General features: G+C 37.3%; 1 protein-coding gene across 1 annotated transcript in view; it reads right to left on the reverse strand.

Moving 5' to 3' along the window:
* The window catches only part of LOC131033893 (serine/threonine/tyrosine-protein kinase HT1), a 63,693-nt gene continuing 49,630 nt past the window's right edge, over positions 1–14,063 (reverse strand). Inside the window, exon 3 of the mRNA XM_057965199.1 lies at positions 1–626. Within this exon, the coding sequence (XP_057821182.1) occupies positions 378–626 (249 nt within the window). The 3' untranslated portion in view covers positions 1–377. The remainder of the gene's footprint in view (positions 627–14,063) is intronic.

A 14,063-nucleotide genomic window follows, 5' to 3' on the forward strand; every position in this document is an offset into this window, starting at 1 on the left:
TGTACTCAATTCGGGGCTTCAAGTATTTATATTGCCCTTGATGGTATAAAATCCTTGTACAGTTTTGATCTGAACAGATGAATTATCATGAGCATGAAAGAGAAATAAGGGATAAAAATAAATTTGTGCTTCAAGTTATGCACAATCATGGATTCTTCAATAATGAGCAGCCAAGCATCGTTACATATAAATCAAAGTATCCCTCCTAGCGTAAATCAATCACATTTGGATTGAAAAAAGGATGTCACATTCTAAATTAATTACACATCTCCAGAAGGGTTGAGGTACCATGCACAATTTCCACAAGAATTATAATACAATCTCAAATGAAAATTTATGCTACATGGGACAGTCAACTTTTCTATATGTTCCACAGACTAAGCCTGAATAAAACTGGAACCACAAATTGAGGCAAAACTCCTAAAGCGTTTGAGTAATTTGTGCTGCTCTGTAGGTTTGTAATACAAAAGAAAAGCAGGATCTTCTCTAAGAGACTCATGGTATTGCTCTAGAAGTGGTACTATAAAATTGAATTCTGGTCGCTTGTCTGCATTTGTGGCCCAGCAACGCTTGATAAGGTGAGCAAGTGCAGGAGGGCAAGCAGTTGGCAATGTTGGCCTGGCATTCTGTACCATTTCAAACACGTAGGTCTCTTACATCAGCAGTTGCATGATCACTGATAAATAGATGTAATAATTAATATGTGCAAACAAATGTGTAACAACTTAATTTTCGTTATATCAAAACCCAACTAATATACACAAACAAATGTCTAACAACTGAGTTTTCATTATGTCAACACATGCAGAAGCTGAAGAACAAAAAGAAGTTTCTAAAAGCTGACATCCAGTCATATTTTCTCTTTCAAAATGAAACTAGAAAAGACATTATGTAGTTCAGAAAATGAATGCAAGGCCCGTCAAATTAAATTCTAGTAATTATGTTCCAAATAACTAAGCATATAGTGTCCTGCAAAGAATAGTTAGAAAGCATACTACTAGAACTTACACGAACTGCATATTTATCAGTACTTGCAGAATGCAACGAGTAAAACTAAAAATATGTTTAACTCCTGCTAATTATAAATTCATATGTGAGACAGGCAAATTTGGGTATGATTCAAACATGATGACTCTCAAGCACTCTTGCAAGCAGAACCTTTTTAATCCAAAGAGGACTTCTGCAAGTAGAACCTTTTTGGTTGATATACATGTTCTCTTCACAAATTTTAAGAACAGAAAAATATACTCTGCATAAACAAGGCTTGTTTTGACAAACTTTATGCATATTAATTTGTTTGCTCATGTTCAGACCTCAGAAGTTTATAAATTATAAAAGCAATCCATTTTCTTTTTAGCAGACAGTAAAACCCTTTCAAAATCTTAATAAACCTTAAAATACTATATGGATACTCGTGATTGACATGTGTACCAGCTATTAGCCACTAGATATCATACTGATCATGAGGGAAGGAAAAACGCTAAAAACTAAAAGTATAGCAAGAGATAAGAGAAAAGAGGAGAGGTAGAGCGATAGGAAATGTGAAACAAGTACAAAATATAAAGGTAGCAACTATAAGAAGAAAAAGCATTAAAAATATATATATATGCATAATAAGAGGAACTCCAGACAAATGCAAAGGAAATTCCTGTAAGCTAGTAAATTGGTCAGGGTTAAGGAATAGCTGTTCACCGGAACAAAATCACTGGCAAGCTAAAAAAACCTTTAGGCAGAGAAAGCAATTCACTTCACATGCTTAGATAAAAACCACTCGAGAAGATATCAGGGCCATGTCATCTTATTTAAAATATTGCATAGCTTTCCTCGGTTTAAAAATACCAGTATTATAATGTTTTAAAAAAGAGTATTACAATTTGGATGGGAGGAGCCTTCCTTGTCTACATAAAGCACCTAAAGGAGGGTTAACCGTTAAACACTGCCAAAATAATATAAGAAATAATAAAATAGAGTCTGAAAAAGTCCCAGCCCCAAAAGAAGACTGGTAATGTCATCTTATCAAGAAACTGAGAACTATCATCTGCAACAAAAGTTCTAAAATAGATGTGTAGAAAAGACAATCTGGAAGTCATATAAAACTAAACTTAGCATGTTAATGGAGAAGCAAATACAAGTTATATGATCATGATTTTATGGGTACCTAAAAAAATAGTTAGTTGCGTTTGCAGACTCCGTCAAGCACACAAGTTTCAAAGATGCTAACATATTTTCCATGGTACATCACCCAAGCAACTTTGACTAAAGATATATTTACTATGCTTTAAAAATTCAGTTGGCTTAACAATGAAAGAAAATTTAGAATTTCAAAAGGTTTTTAATTCTTTAGATATACAACATACAAGCTATTACACAAACACGCAACAAAAGAAATACAAAACTTGGATTGTCATTGTGCCTCCATGGTCCATATGTTCAAACATGATAATTAAAATTCCTCAGTTAAAACCTGCCGCATGATCTGGTTAATTATCATCTATTATGTTTGCAAAATCATGCGTGCAAGAACATGGCTAAAATAATCTATGTTAGACACCTTTTTCTCCAAAGCGAAGAATACTTTTCTCCCATGTAAATGACCCTTGTGAACTAAAAGGAGGATAAAAGTTATTATTATTTGACCCTTTAGTTGAAAAAAGAGATCAAACAAAAGTTATATACAATTACCCTAAAATTATAAGCGGGGTAAGGAAAAGGTATTGATATATTGACTATTGGAAAAATCGAAGCATACATTTAGAAATGTAATATGATTCAATTATGAGTTAGTTATGCCAAGGAGTAAAATAAGATATCCTTAGAGATGGTCAATGACTATTAAATAGGGTAAATCAAAATTAGTGAAATCCTTAGGATATAGTTAGTAGTGTAATAATAATTGGAATAATATTTTGGACATATTACAACTCAAAATTTATATGTATTGTTATTATATATGTGGATTGTTCAATATAGGGTTCCTTTCCATACGTGGTAATTGTCAAATTCAAATAGGAAAGCCATAAAATATTCAATAGAATTTGTAGAACAGGTTGCAATAATTGCTTCCTTGAGTACAACTGAATACATTAGAAGCAAAAACTACCATGGAACTTAAATATATTTTGAAAATGCCACTAAGATTGTCAGTTGCAGTAAGGATTTGAAATGAGCAGTTTGAATCCCCATCAAAAGGGACTACATTGCAGGTTGCAATGGGGGGTGGACGATGAGGGAGACAACAAAGAGGTGATAATGATGACAGTCAAGCCATCTAGTGTAACCTTGAGGAGGAAGAGCACTTGTTCGATCTATGGTGGAGGCTCAACGGGTGGCCCATTCTCATCATGCTTCTAAGCCTGTTGTTTGGATTGTTTCTAGCACTAGGTTGAATGGAGTATTTTCTGGCCTCGAAGGGACAGTGCAAGGTTTACATAGGGGCTTCCTTCTCCCTTCCTATTCTGTGAGCTCTATTGAGAAATGTGTCGCAACATCATGGTATTTGGCCCAGAAGGGTGAGATCTGAGGTTTGTCAACTAGTGTAATTGATAAGGCTAAGCTTGATCATAGTAAGGTGGAAGCAGGGTCCCTCTCTCCCCTTGTTTGATAAGAGAAACATGGTTCTGCCCCCTCTCTCTAGGGACCATGATGATTCTAGTGTCCTATCACTGGTGGATGAGGAGGTTTCTAATGGTTGCAAATATTAATGTGGTGAGAAGCTGGACTCAAAAGAAATGAAAACCATCTATCCATATGGAGATTGTGGCAACGTTTCATGGCTTCTTTCTGATTTCATTTTTGAAACAAATTAACTATATCAGACCCTTTCAAATGGTGCCTAATTCATTGGCAATTGAGGCTCTCCCTTCAAAAGTGTAAACCAAGTTTTGATTCACAAAGGAGTGCAGTAATAGTTTCCCCATCCAGATCAAGTTACCTAGATTGCAGCTGGATTATTGGTAAGAAGAGATGTCGTTGAGTATTGGTAGCGCTTTTGGGCAATTCATTACTCTCAATCCTGTGACTGGACCCAAGAAGTGATTCGTACGCAAGACTTTGTGTGAATACTGAGGTTGACATGACACTTCCAACTTCAATATCCTTGTCTTCCCAAGTATGCTGTTTGGAAGTAGAAAATCAAGTTTGAGGCAACAAATGTTTGTCAAATGTTTTGTACAGTCAGCTACTCAACTGTTGTTTTGTTTAGGCAATGAGAAGAAGAAGAGAAAGGAGGAAATTAAGAAGTGTATTCCTCAAGGGAAAGATGAGTTGCCTTCCTTAAAAAAGGTAAATGAGTCCAATATTATTGTATCAGCTTATGAGAGGTGCTCTAAGTTGGAAGCTGTTTGTGTGGAGAGTCCTACTTCTAGCCCTTTGCATGTTTCTCAGCCTTCTTGTGGCTCTTCTCTAGAAGCAAAAATAAAAATTGAAGGTACAAGGCCTGTAACTCAAACACAAAGACTTCAATTGATCCTAGGATATCCAATGAGCTAGGTCGACTATCAAAAAATGGACTTTAGAATGCTACTTCAGCAATTCAGTGAATAGAACTGTGGACAATATTAAAAGTTCTCTAGTAGTATGGGTTTTAAGTCCCCAGACTTTTCTCAAGTGATGTAAGTGTTCTAATTATTTTCCCTACAAGCCTCTATGTTGTATCTGTTTCAAAAATATGTTTGAAGGTTTTCCTTGCCCTTGTTGGTAGGGTGGTGTTGGTTTCTTGTTGTATTTGCTGACCTTTTGTTGTTTATTTCCTTGATGTCATTCCATGTCATCGTAATGACATCCTTGGTATATCTTTATTTATCTTTATAAATGTGTTAAACCCTATTGAAATTCCTCTTTTTGGTGCATAGCTCTGATCAAAAGAATTTACCCATAATCAAAAAATATGGATAGTGAAATCCTACCTTTACCCTAAAGCAAATATATATGTGGATGCTCAAATTATTATTTAATGAAAAAGTGAAAAATGGAAAGCATGACATTATATAAAGGGAAATGATAATAATGTCACTTGGGAAAAAAATATCTTAAGACTTCCCCTTCTTATCATAAATATTGCCATAGGTGCACATGATTTTAGGTGTGAGTGTTTTAATTAGGTAAACCGTAATATTATGAGTACATTTTTTAGGTTTTGTTGCATATTGAGATTTTAAACAATTATAATTCTTTTAACTGATAATACAAAATTCAAAATTACATTTAGTACAGTGTTGTAATGAAGATTTATAATTATGGTTGAAAAGTATTGTGGGTATAATAAATTACTTAAACATAGTTTTTAGAGTTCACAATAAAACTAATAAATGCATATATTCATCATAGACCATACATTATTAATTGCATGTATTACTTATGAGTTATTTTATTTCAAACATTGTTTACTTCATCTTTTATTTGAAGAATTATTTATTACATATCTGTTGTGACCATTTCACACATCGCCCCATTAGAATGGGGACCCCCTCTTTTGTTTTTGGTTTTGCCTTCTCTTTGCTTGTTTTGCTCTCTGCTTTTAGGATTTTGAGTGAGTGAGTGGTCTGTCTGAGCTAGCTGGATTAGGGCTGAACCTTGGAGGCTCAGTTTTAGGGTTTCATTCAAGTTGAGTCTAGCCAAATTTTGCAGAATTGTTAGTACACCTGAAGATTCAAGATTGTCAGAATGAGGTATACCTTTCGGGAGAGTCAAATTGGTTAGGTCAGGGATAGGACAGGTCTCAGGTCAGGTCTAGATTGAATAGGGGTTTTTTGGATAGGGTCCAGTTTGTTTCTAAGTCTGAGTTAGCTAAGCATGGTCAGTGAAGAAAGGGAATCTAGTCGACCAAGTTAACTAGGGAATGAAATGGATCAAGAGCCTGAAAATGTCAAATTCGCTCCTAACCCTTCCAGAGGGTCCAGGGCGAAATTCCTTGTAGACTGGATTTCCTTCACAATTTTGACTAAATTTTGACATGTTTGAAGGTGAAATTGTGTGTTCTTGCCTGGAGAGGTTTTTGATCGATTTTTTTGAGAGCAAGATGATGCCTCAAATAGAAAATTCGCTCCTAACCCTTGCTGAGGGTTCAGGGCGAACTTCATTCTAAACACAATTTCTTGTTTTGAGTAGACTTGCTAAATGGTTCCTAGCCTTGAAAATGACCTAACTTTGCCTTGTGAAGTGGTTTGAAACTTAAAATTTGAGCAGTTTAGCCTGAAATGAGGATTTCGCTCCTAACCCTTGCTGAGGGTCTAGGGCGAAAATGTTGTTTAAGTTTATTTGTCACTAATTTTGGCTATCTTGTTTTGTGCAGGGTCTCTCGGAAGGAAGATTGGACGTCACTTGATGCAATTGAGGGTTTGAAAACATGAAAAATAATGAATTTTGGGCAAAAAGGGGCAAATTCGCTCCTGACCCTTACTGGAGGCCTAGGGCAAAATTTTGAATTTTCCTTATTTTGCAGTGAAAAAAGATCAAGTTTTGAAAATGAATGGAAAATGAGCAACTCCCTTTACCCGCCTGAGAAAGTTTTAACTTGAAAAGATGAAAGACTTTGTTGAAAACCTAAAATTCGCTCCTGACCCTTCCTGAAGGTCCAGGGCGAAAATTTCCATTGGAGTCATCTCTGGCCTTGTTTGGTCAAATTGAGATGTCAAAGGCGTGATGAATGGTGAAGTGAACATGATGAAGCCCCCAAACTTGTTTGAAGATGAAGGAATGAAGGAGTTTTGCCCAAGAAAGGCAAATTCGCTCCTGCACCTTGTTGAGGGTCCAGGGCGAAATTCCTTTCAAGCACATTTTTTGACCTTTCTTAGACATGAAAACCTATTCATAGCACAGTACAGGATGAAATCTTACTTGGCAAAGAGGTTTTAAGGTGAAAAGTGAAGCATTTTAGTCAATATTACAAAATTCGCTCCTGACCCTCTCAGGAGGTCCAAGGCGAAATTCTCAAAAACACCTTTTTCTTGCAAGGTCAAAATGATTTTTATGGTTGGAGTGGATGTGAAAAGGCATGTTTTACCCTTTGAAGATAAATTGGATGGCCAACAAGAAGCAACCAAGCCCAAAAGGAAAAAATCGCTCCTGACCCTTGCTGAGGGTCCAGGGCGAAAAACTTGGAAGGAAGATTTTCTTGCTTGGTATAGACACGATCTTGCTTGGTGAAGAGGTGTTTAGATAAGGAAATGAGGATTTTTAGTCAAAGTTGCAAAAGTCGCTCTTGACCCTTGCTGAGGGTCCAGGGCGAAAATCTTTCAAACACCTATTTTGCATAGCAACAACAAACCAAGCATGCATGGAATAAATGAAGAGAATCATTGCTTAACCTTGTGAAATAGATTGGGGCTAAATGATGGAGGAGTAAGAGCAAATTTGAAAAATCGCTCCTGACCCTTGTTGAAGGTCCAGGGCGAAAATTCTAAAACCTATTTTTTCCTCCAAAGTTTGAGCAAAGCTAAGCCTAGGCATGAGTTTGAAATGATGTTTGAATTGCCTTGAAGTGAAGAAGGATTGTTGAGAATGAAAGTTTTGAAGGCAATTATCAAAATCGCTCCTGACCCTTGCAGAAGGCCCAGGGCGAAAATTTGAAAAAACCTCCACTTTGCCCTGCAGAAACAAAACAAGCTTGAATGAGTGGATGAGGAAGGACATTACCTAGCGATGAATGAAAGATTCGAGAGAAGTTGATGGAGTAAGCCTAAGGAGAAAAGGTCGCTCCTGACCCTTGGAGAGGGTCCAGGGCGAAAAACACCAAAATCACACTTTTTCTCCTAAGTTGGATAGAACTAAGTCTGGAATTCAGTGAGAAGACCTATTTGAGATGCCTTGAAGAGATTTTGAACTTTGAAAAATGTCAATTTTGAGCCAAATTATGAAAATCGCCCCTGACCCTTCCAGAGGGTCCAGGGCTAAATTCCTCTAAAAGCATTATTTCCTTCAAGATTTTTCATGAAGTAACTCGGTGGTGCAAGGAAATGGATCTTGGAAATTGCGTTGAGAGTTCAACAATCAAGCTAAGGTGGATTATAACCTAAAATGAGAAAATCGCTCCTGACCCTTCCAGAGGGTCCAGGGCGAAATCCACATTTCCACCTAAATTCCTCATGCAGAATACCAAAATTTGAAATGCAAGACCTTAACTGGATATGAATTCACCGTCCAAGAGATTTTAGAGTCAAGGTATGAAATATTCAAGGCTAAATTTGGAAAATCGCTCCTGACCCTTGGAGAGGGTCCAGGGCGAAATCATTAGCAAGCTTCATTGAGACCTTGATCAAAAAATTGATATTCTCCAGTTTGCACTAAATCACCAAAATTGCTAAATTTGAGACATTTGGAAAATCAAGTTTAAATTCGCATTAATTTAAAAGCATTTTGCATTTAATAAATTAATTTTAAACCTTGAAATAATCGAAATTTTACCTTGGAGGATTAAAATTAATTTTTTAAAATTTAAAATGAGCGCTCAAGGGAATTGTTTTGCCTTTATAGGCAAGTCGGCCACCCTTTTTTAGAGATTTTATTTATTTTTTACCCCTTTTTTTGCCAAGTCATCCTTGAAGGGAGTAGGGTGAGCGCTCTATATAATGGAGTGTTGCTTCACATTTCAAATCATTCATTCACTCCTTCTAAGTGCAAAATTGAAGAGCAAATTGAGGAGCGAAATCCAGCAGATTGGAGGCGAAATTTTGCTAAGTGTTGAAGGCTAAGTGGGGTGAAGCTCTTTTGGAGGCTAAGGGAGGTGCAATTCATCCAAGAAAAGGCTATGATTTAAACCTTGCCTAGCAAAATCCATTTTTCTTGCATCATTTTCAAAAAGTCTTAGAGTTTAGCACTCAAGAGAAGGTATGGACTCGTTTTGATATTCCTTGTCAAGGCTTGTTTTAATAGCTTTTTTTTGAAAGGGTCTAAAACTTGAGAATTTTTTATTTATTAATTGAGAAATGAAGGATTCTAGATTTATCATGAAATTTCCTAATTAATATCTTAAATCCTCCTTTTGAGTCTTATTTTCTACCCCTTTGGTGCTCAAGGACTAATTTTGAAATGTTGTGTAGGTGTCAAGATGGTGACTCCAAAGGCTGGAGTATCTACTAGTCGTCCGGCTCTCATCAAAGAGGATCAGAAGAATGACGAATTGGAGACCAGGATCGTGTCCAAATGGAGTAATATCGGAGACACCAACTTAGGAAACTTCAATGTGAAGAAGTTTCAAGAAGTCCCCTACATTGGCAAGCCATTACCTCTTGCGAAGAAGATAATTGAAAGTGGCATCATCAAGGCGGCAGGTTTCCCTCCCGCAGTCAAGTGTCATGAGCTGATGATCGGGTGTGCCCGCCATTATGACTCACAATCAAGGATGATCGTATCCAAGGAAGGGAACATCTTAGCTTACCTTTCAGCTATAAGTGAAGCTCTTCATCTTCCAGAACATAAAGATATGATTTACAAAAGCTTAGAAGGAACTAGGTCAATCTATGAAGATGATCCCGATACTTGTCTGAATCTCATCAATAAGAATTGGTTGCTCAAAAGTCGGCCTCGCCTAAACAAGATTCCCAATACACCGCATAGGATCGACTTCCAGGAGGAATACAGAGATTTGGTAACTTTGCTCAATCGAGTTACAGGGGCTCCTCAAGCTTTCTACTTCGAAAAGTGGATGTTCTTCTTCATTCAAGTGATAGTCCAAGGAAAAGGAATGCTTCATTGGGCCAGAATTATTAGCAATTGTCTGGATGTGCAGTTGAGAAGGCTAAGACCCACCAAATCGTTCCACATGAGCTCATATGTTATGTATGCCTTAATCAGGAGTTTCGAGTATGCAGGGTTACCTCACAGAGGAGTGATCGGAAGAGGACCCAGGGAAATGAGAGTTTGTGATTCTTATGTTCATCTGCATCATCCGCCTAGAAGTGACTACAAGTTAGTCAATGACACCTTCACGATGAACATTACTAGGATATTGCAAGGTGGGATTCATAAATCGACTATCTCTGGATGCACAAGAGCTTGTGAAGAAGTATGGTGCATGGTTCATCCAGTTTCCAAAGTTTACATACATCAGAGTTCATGGGTGTCCTTCATCTCCCTACATGTTGCCGAGGTATCCGACAGACAGGATAGTGCTACTTGAGGTGACTAGACAGTTGGCAGCTTATGCAAAGGCATCCAGACACAAACATGGAAATGGAATTCCCGTGCCCATCATACTAGGGAATTCACTTGAAGTATGTCCTAATACTCAAGCCACTGAAGATGCAGAGAAGGAATTATCTTTATACTCATTCACATCCTTTGCCTCGCGGGAGAATTTTGATCCTCATGGTTATATGGAGGAGACAGTCGGCAAGAAGTACAAACATGAGTTTCAGGTGGAGGACTTTTGAATGAATCTCCCAAGTGATTTAGAGGTTAAAAGAAAGATGCATTCCAGGCTACCCTTAGATCTCATCAGGAAATGCAAAGTTTATAGAGTAGCTGATCAAGCCCAGGATAATGGTAGATGCCTCCAGTCATCCTATGAGAAAAAAGACAAAGGAGTGAAGATAGATTGGAATGAGCCCGAGGTTTTAGACTTGAGAGTTTTGATGGCTCCTGTTTTATCATGTACTCGCAGATGGGTGGATGTACAGCATCAGAAATTGAGGGAGCAAAATGTATCAATGACTTTTACTTTGGAGGCAAGACCAGAAGAAGGAGAAGCAAGCGTGAGTGAGAACACTTCTCATCCTAGAGGTGCAAAGAGGAAAGAAAGACCTGAGAAAAGGGAACCTTCCAAGAAGAAACAAGAAGCCAATCTTGGTCACCCATCAAGCACATCTTCTCGACATGAAAAGAAGGCAGATCAGGAGAGGATGGTACATGAAATTGATGAATCTATGGAATCCATGGTACAAAATGACAAGCCAGAAAAGGGACAGATGCCTCAACATTCATCAAGTCAATCCCCTCAGGTTGATGTTAATGAGCTACATGAAGAGAAAAATGATGATGAAGCGACATCTCCTTTCCGAGAGGATGGACCACTGCTTAAAGAAATACAAGTAAAGGAAACAAGATCCGCCATTCCGGATTGGTTAAAGGAGAGACTGACAAGGGTGGTTGTGGTTGAAGAGGAAGAAGATGTATTTGATTTAGAAAGCCTTATAGGAAATTCTCAAGAGGTAATGGAAAAGAAGAACGCCACAAAGATGTCCAAGGTAATAAGGGATGAGACAGGATCCAGGAAATTGCAAATAGCTACACCAGTAGTGGACAAGTATGAGGGTGAGATTCTTGCAGATGAGTATGACTTAGAAACATTTGAGCTTGGTTCACTCACTACCGAACAAGCGATGGAAGAGGCAACCGATTCATTTGAAGCACTTAAAGACAAACTTAAGGAAGAAATGGAAAAGAATAAGAAGCTTGAGAGATAGGTCGGTGCTTGGAGAGGCTATTTTAGTCATCTCAATCAGCCCTTAAGACGTCAGGATCCAACAGTATCTCCTTTACAAGCACTTCCTCTTGAATCAATTGGCGAAGCAGAAAGGGTCAAGAGCTTGGTTCAGCTTATGAGCTCTTGGATTGATAAATCCCACACGGTAGCCTTTGAATTTGCAACAAGAATGATGAAAATAATTCATCGAGCTATCCAGGTCCTTGAAGTTATCCATAGTCTAATGATAACTGTAGCCGCTTTCACTCACACTAGAGATGTTATCATTCCTATCCTACAAGTGATAAGGCAAACACCAAGACGGATCCTGGCACAAGAAAAGATAATGGATGGAGGAACTCATAACCTCCTACAGTGGTCAGCTCTGCTCCAAATGAAAGAGGTTCTTTTTGAAGACATCAACACCAAATGCAGTCAAGTTGAAGGTGTCATCCATCCAATTCAAGATAGGGTGTTTGAAGTGTTGTGTACCATTCTTGGCAGGCGGATCAAGATTGAGACAGATGTGGACATCCAAGAGTTGGAGGAGAGAGTCAAGGTCATCTTTTGCAAAGAGGAGAACGTCATCACAGATGAGCAACGAGATCTGATGTTCACTACCATGTTCCTGATTGAGAAGATCAAAGAACTTGAACCTAGATGGGAGACAACTCTTCTCACTGCTTTTGATCAAGTCCTTCATTTGGAAGAACGAACGAAGAACCTTCCTGAGATTCCCATTGCTGAGATTGAGGGAATTGTGTCCAGATTCGTTGGATATGCTAAGAAAGAGCATAGGAAAGGGAACAAAATTTTAGATGAAAAGTTGTTATAGGATGATGTGGCAGCTTAATTCCTATTGGTCTATGTTTCCTCGATATTTGTGCCAATTAAATATTTGGCTATGCATTTAATAATGTTCATCTAAATGGGGACCTTTTTTGTAACAAACCCTAATTAGGGTTTAGGTGTCAAAATCTCAACCATTGATCTTCTTTCGATCTGGGCCATTCATTGTATTTGAGGATGCTATATATACCCTCACTCATTTTCATTTTGATAGTAGTTAGAAGTTAGAGAAGAGAGAGAGCTTAGAGAGAAGAAAGTTATTGTGTAGCAAGATTGAGTAGTGAAGAAAGAATTTTGAACAATTGTTGTCTATTTGGCTTTGAGATCAATAAAATATTGAAGTTATGGTGTTTTATTGCAATACTTGTGGCTATCTTCATGATTGTTTATCTTCTTGAATCATTCTCAGTCGAAGTAGTATTTAAGTTTAAGTTTGAAAGACTAAGTGTTGTCCCTGATCTTTGGTGAGATTCACGTTCCAAACCACTAGCTTCTTACTGATTGTAAGGACGCCTTGTGTGGTCAACTGAAGATATTGAGATTGCTTAAACATTCAATCATTGTTGAAATATTTTTATGTATCTCTATGATAGTATCTATATCCTTGATGATTTGAAAATCACTAAATCACCTTAGAAGATCGCATCAATTCCAGTAGAGTTGTAATTCCTTGGCGATACTGAAATTGGTAGAATCTTACCAAGTCTAGCCTACATTGAGTCATTCTTAGGATTAGATTAGCATTCATCTCTTGAAACCCTTATCTTTTGCTATTTTTTTTGAGAATCTGTTAGTATTAGAATCTTGTTCCTGCAGTCAAAAGAGAGTAACACGGACAAGCTTTCTCAGAAAGTACGTAAGGCCCCTTGAAGAAACAGCATATACAACGACCACTGGTGCTTATCCACACGTAGAGATCCTACAACGAAGAACCTTGAAGTCATCCTGATTGATCCTTTTTCGCGATATCTTCAGCATTCAGAGGCTTTATTCAAGAGAGGATAAGGTACCATTTGGGTATTTTATTATGTGTTTGGTTGTGTATAAAATACACGTCAACAATATCCTAAGTATATAACTATTTCAATAGTTTTACTTATTATCTTATCAATACTCTATTATACCATGTTTTAAATTTAGGTATATAAAGATTGTTATTTATTATCGTATTATCACTATTATATTGAGTAATTATTTCATATTATTAATATTATTAATAAATATAAAGTTTTGCATGGGCTGATTGACATATTATATTGACTATTAATATTATCTTTTTTATAACATAGTACAGATAGTGAATTCTTCAATCTCAATCACGTACATCTTCCGCATATCCTCTAACACTTGATTCACCCTCTCTATCTGACCATCTATCTCAGGGTGATAAGTGGTGCTGAAATTGAGTCGAGTGCCCAACGTCTGTTGTAATGTTGTCCAAAATGTTGAGGTAAACACTAGATTTCTATCTGATATAATCCTACAAGGTATCCCATGTAATTTGACAATGTTGTCCAAAAATAATCTTGCCATTATGCTGTTGTGTAAGTTGTATGGACTGGTGAAAAGTGAGCAACCTTGTTCAGCTTCTCAATAGTGACCATGTTGGCATAATGCTGTCTAGAAGACAAGGGTAGACTTCTGACTGACAATAAAATCTATAGATATGGTGTTCCACTTCCACACTGAAATCTCATGTGGATAAAGGAGCCCTACTGGGTATTAATGCTCAACCATGACCCTCTAATACTCAAGGCATCAAGCAACAAACTCATCAATTTCACGACACATGCCTGCCCAATCGTATATCTGACAA

Source organism: Cryptomeria japonica, chromosome 3 (genome assembly GCF_030272615.1).
Source record: "Cryptomeria japonica chromosome 3, Sugi_1.0, whole genome shotgun sequence".
NCBI lineage: Eukaryota > Viridiplantae > Streptophyta > Pinopsida > Cupressales > Cupressaceae > Cryptomeria > Cryptomeria japonica.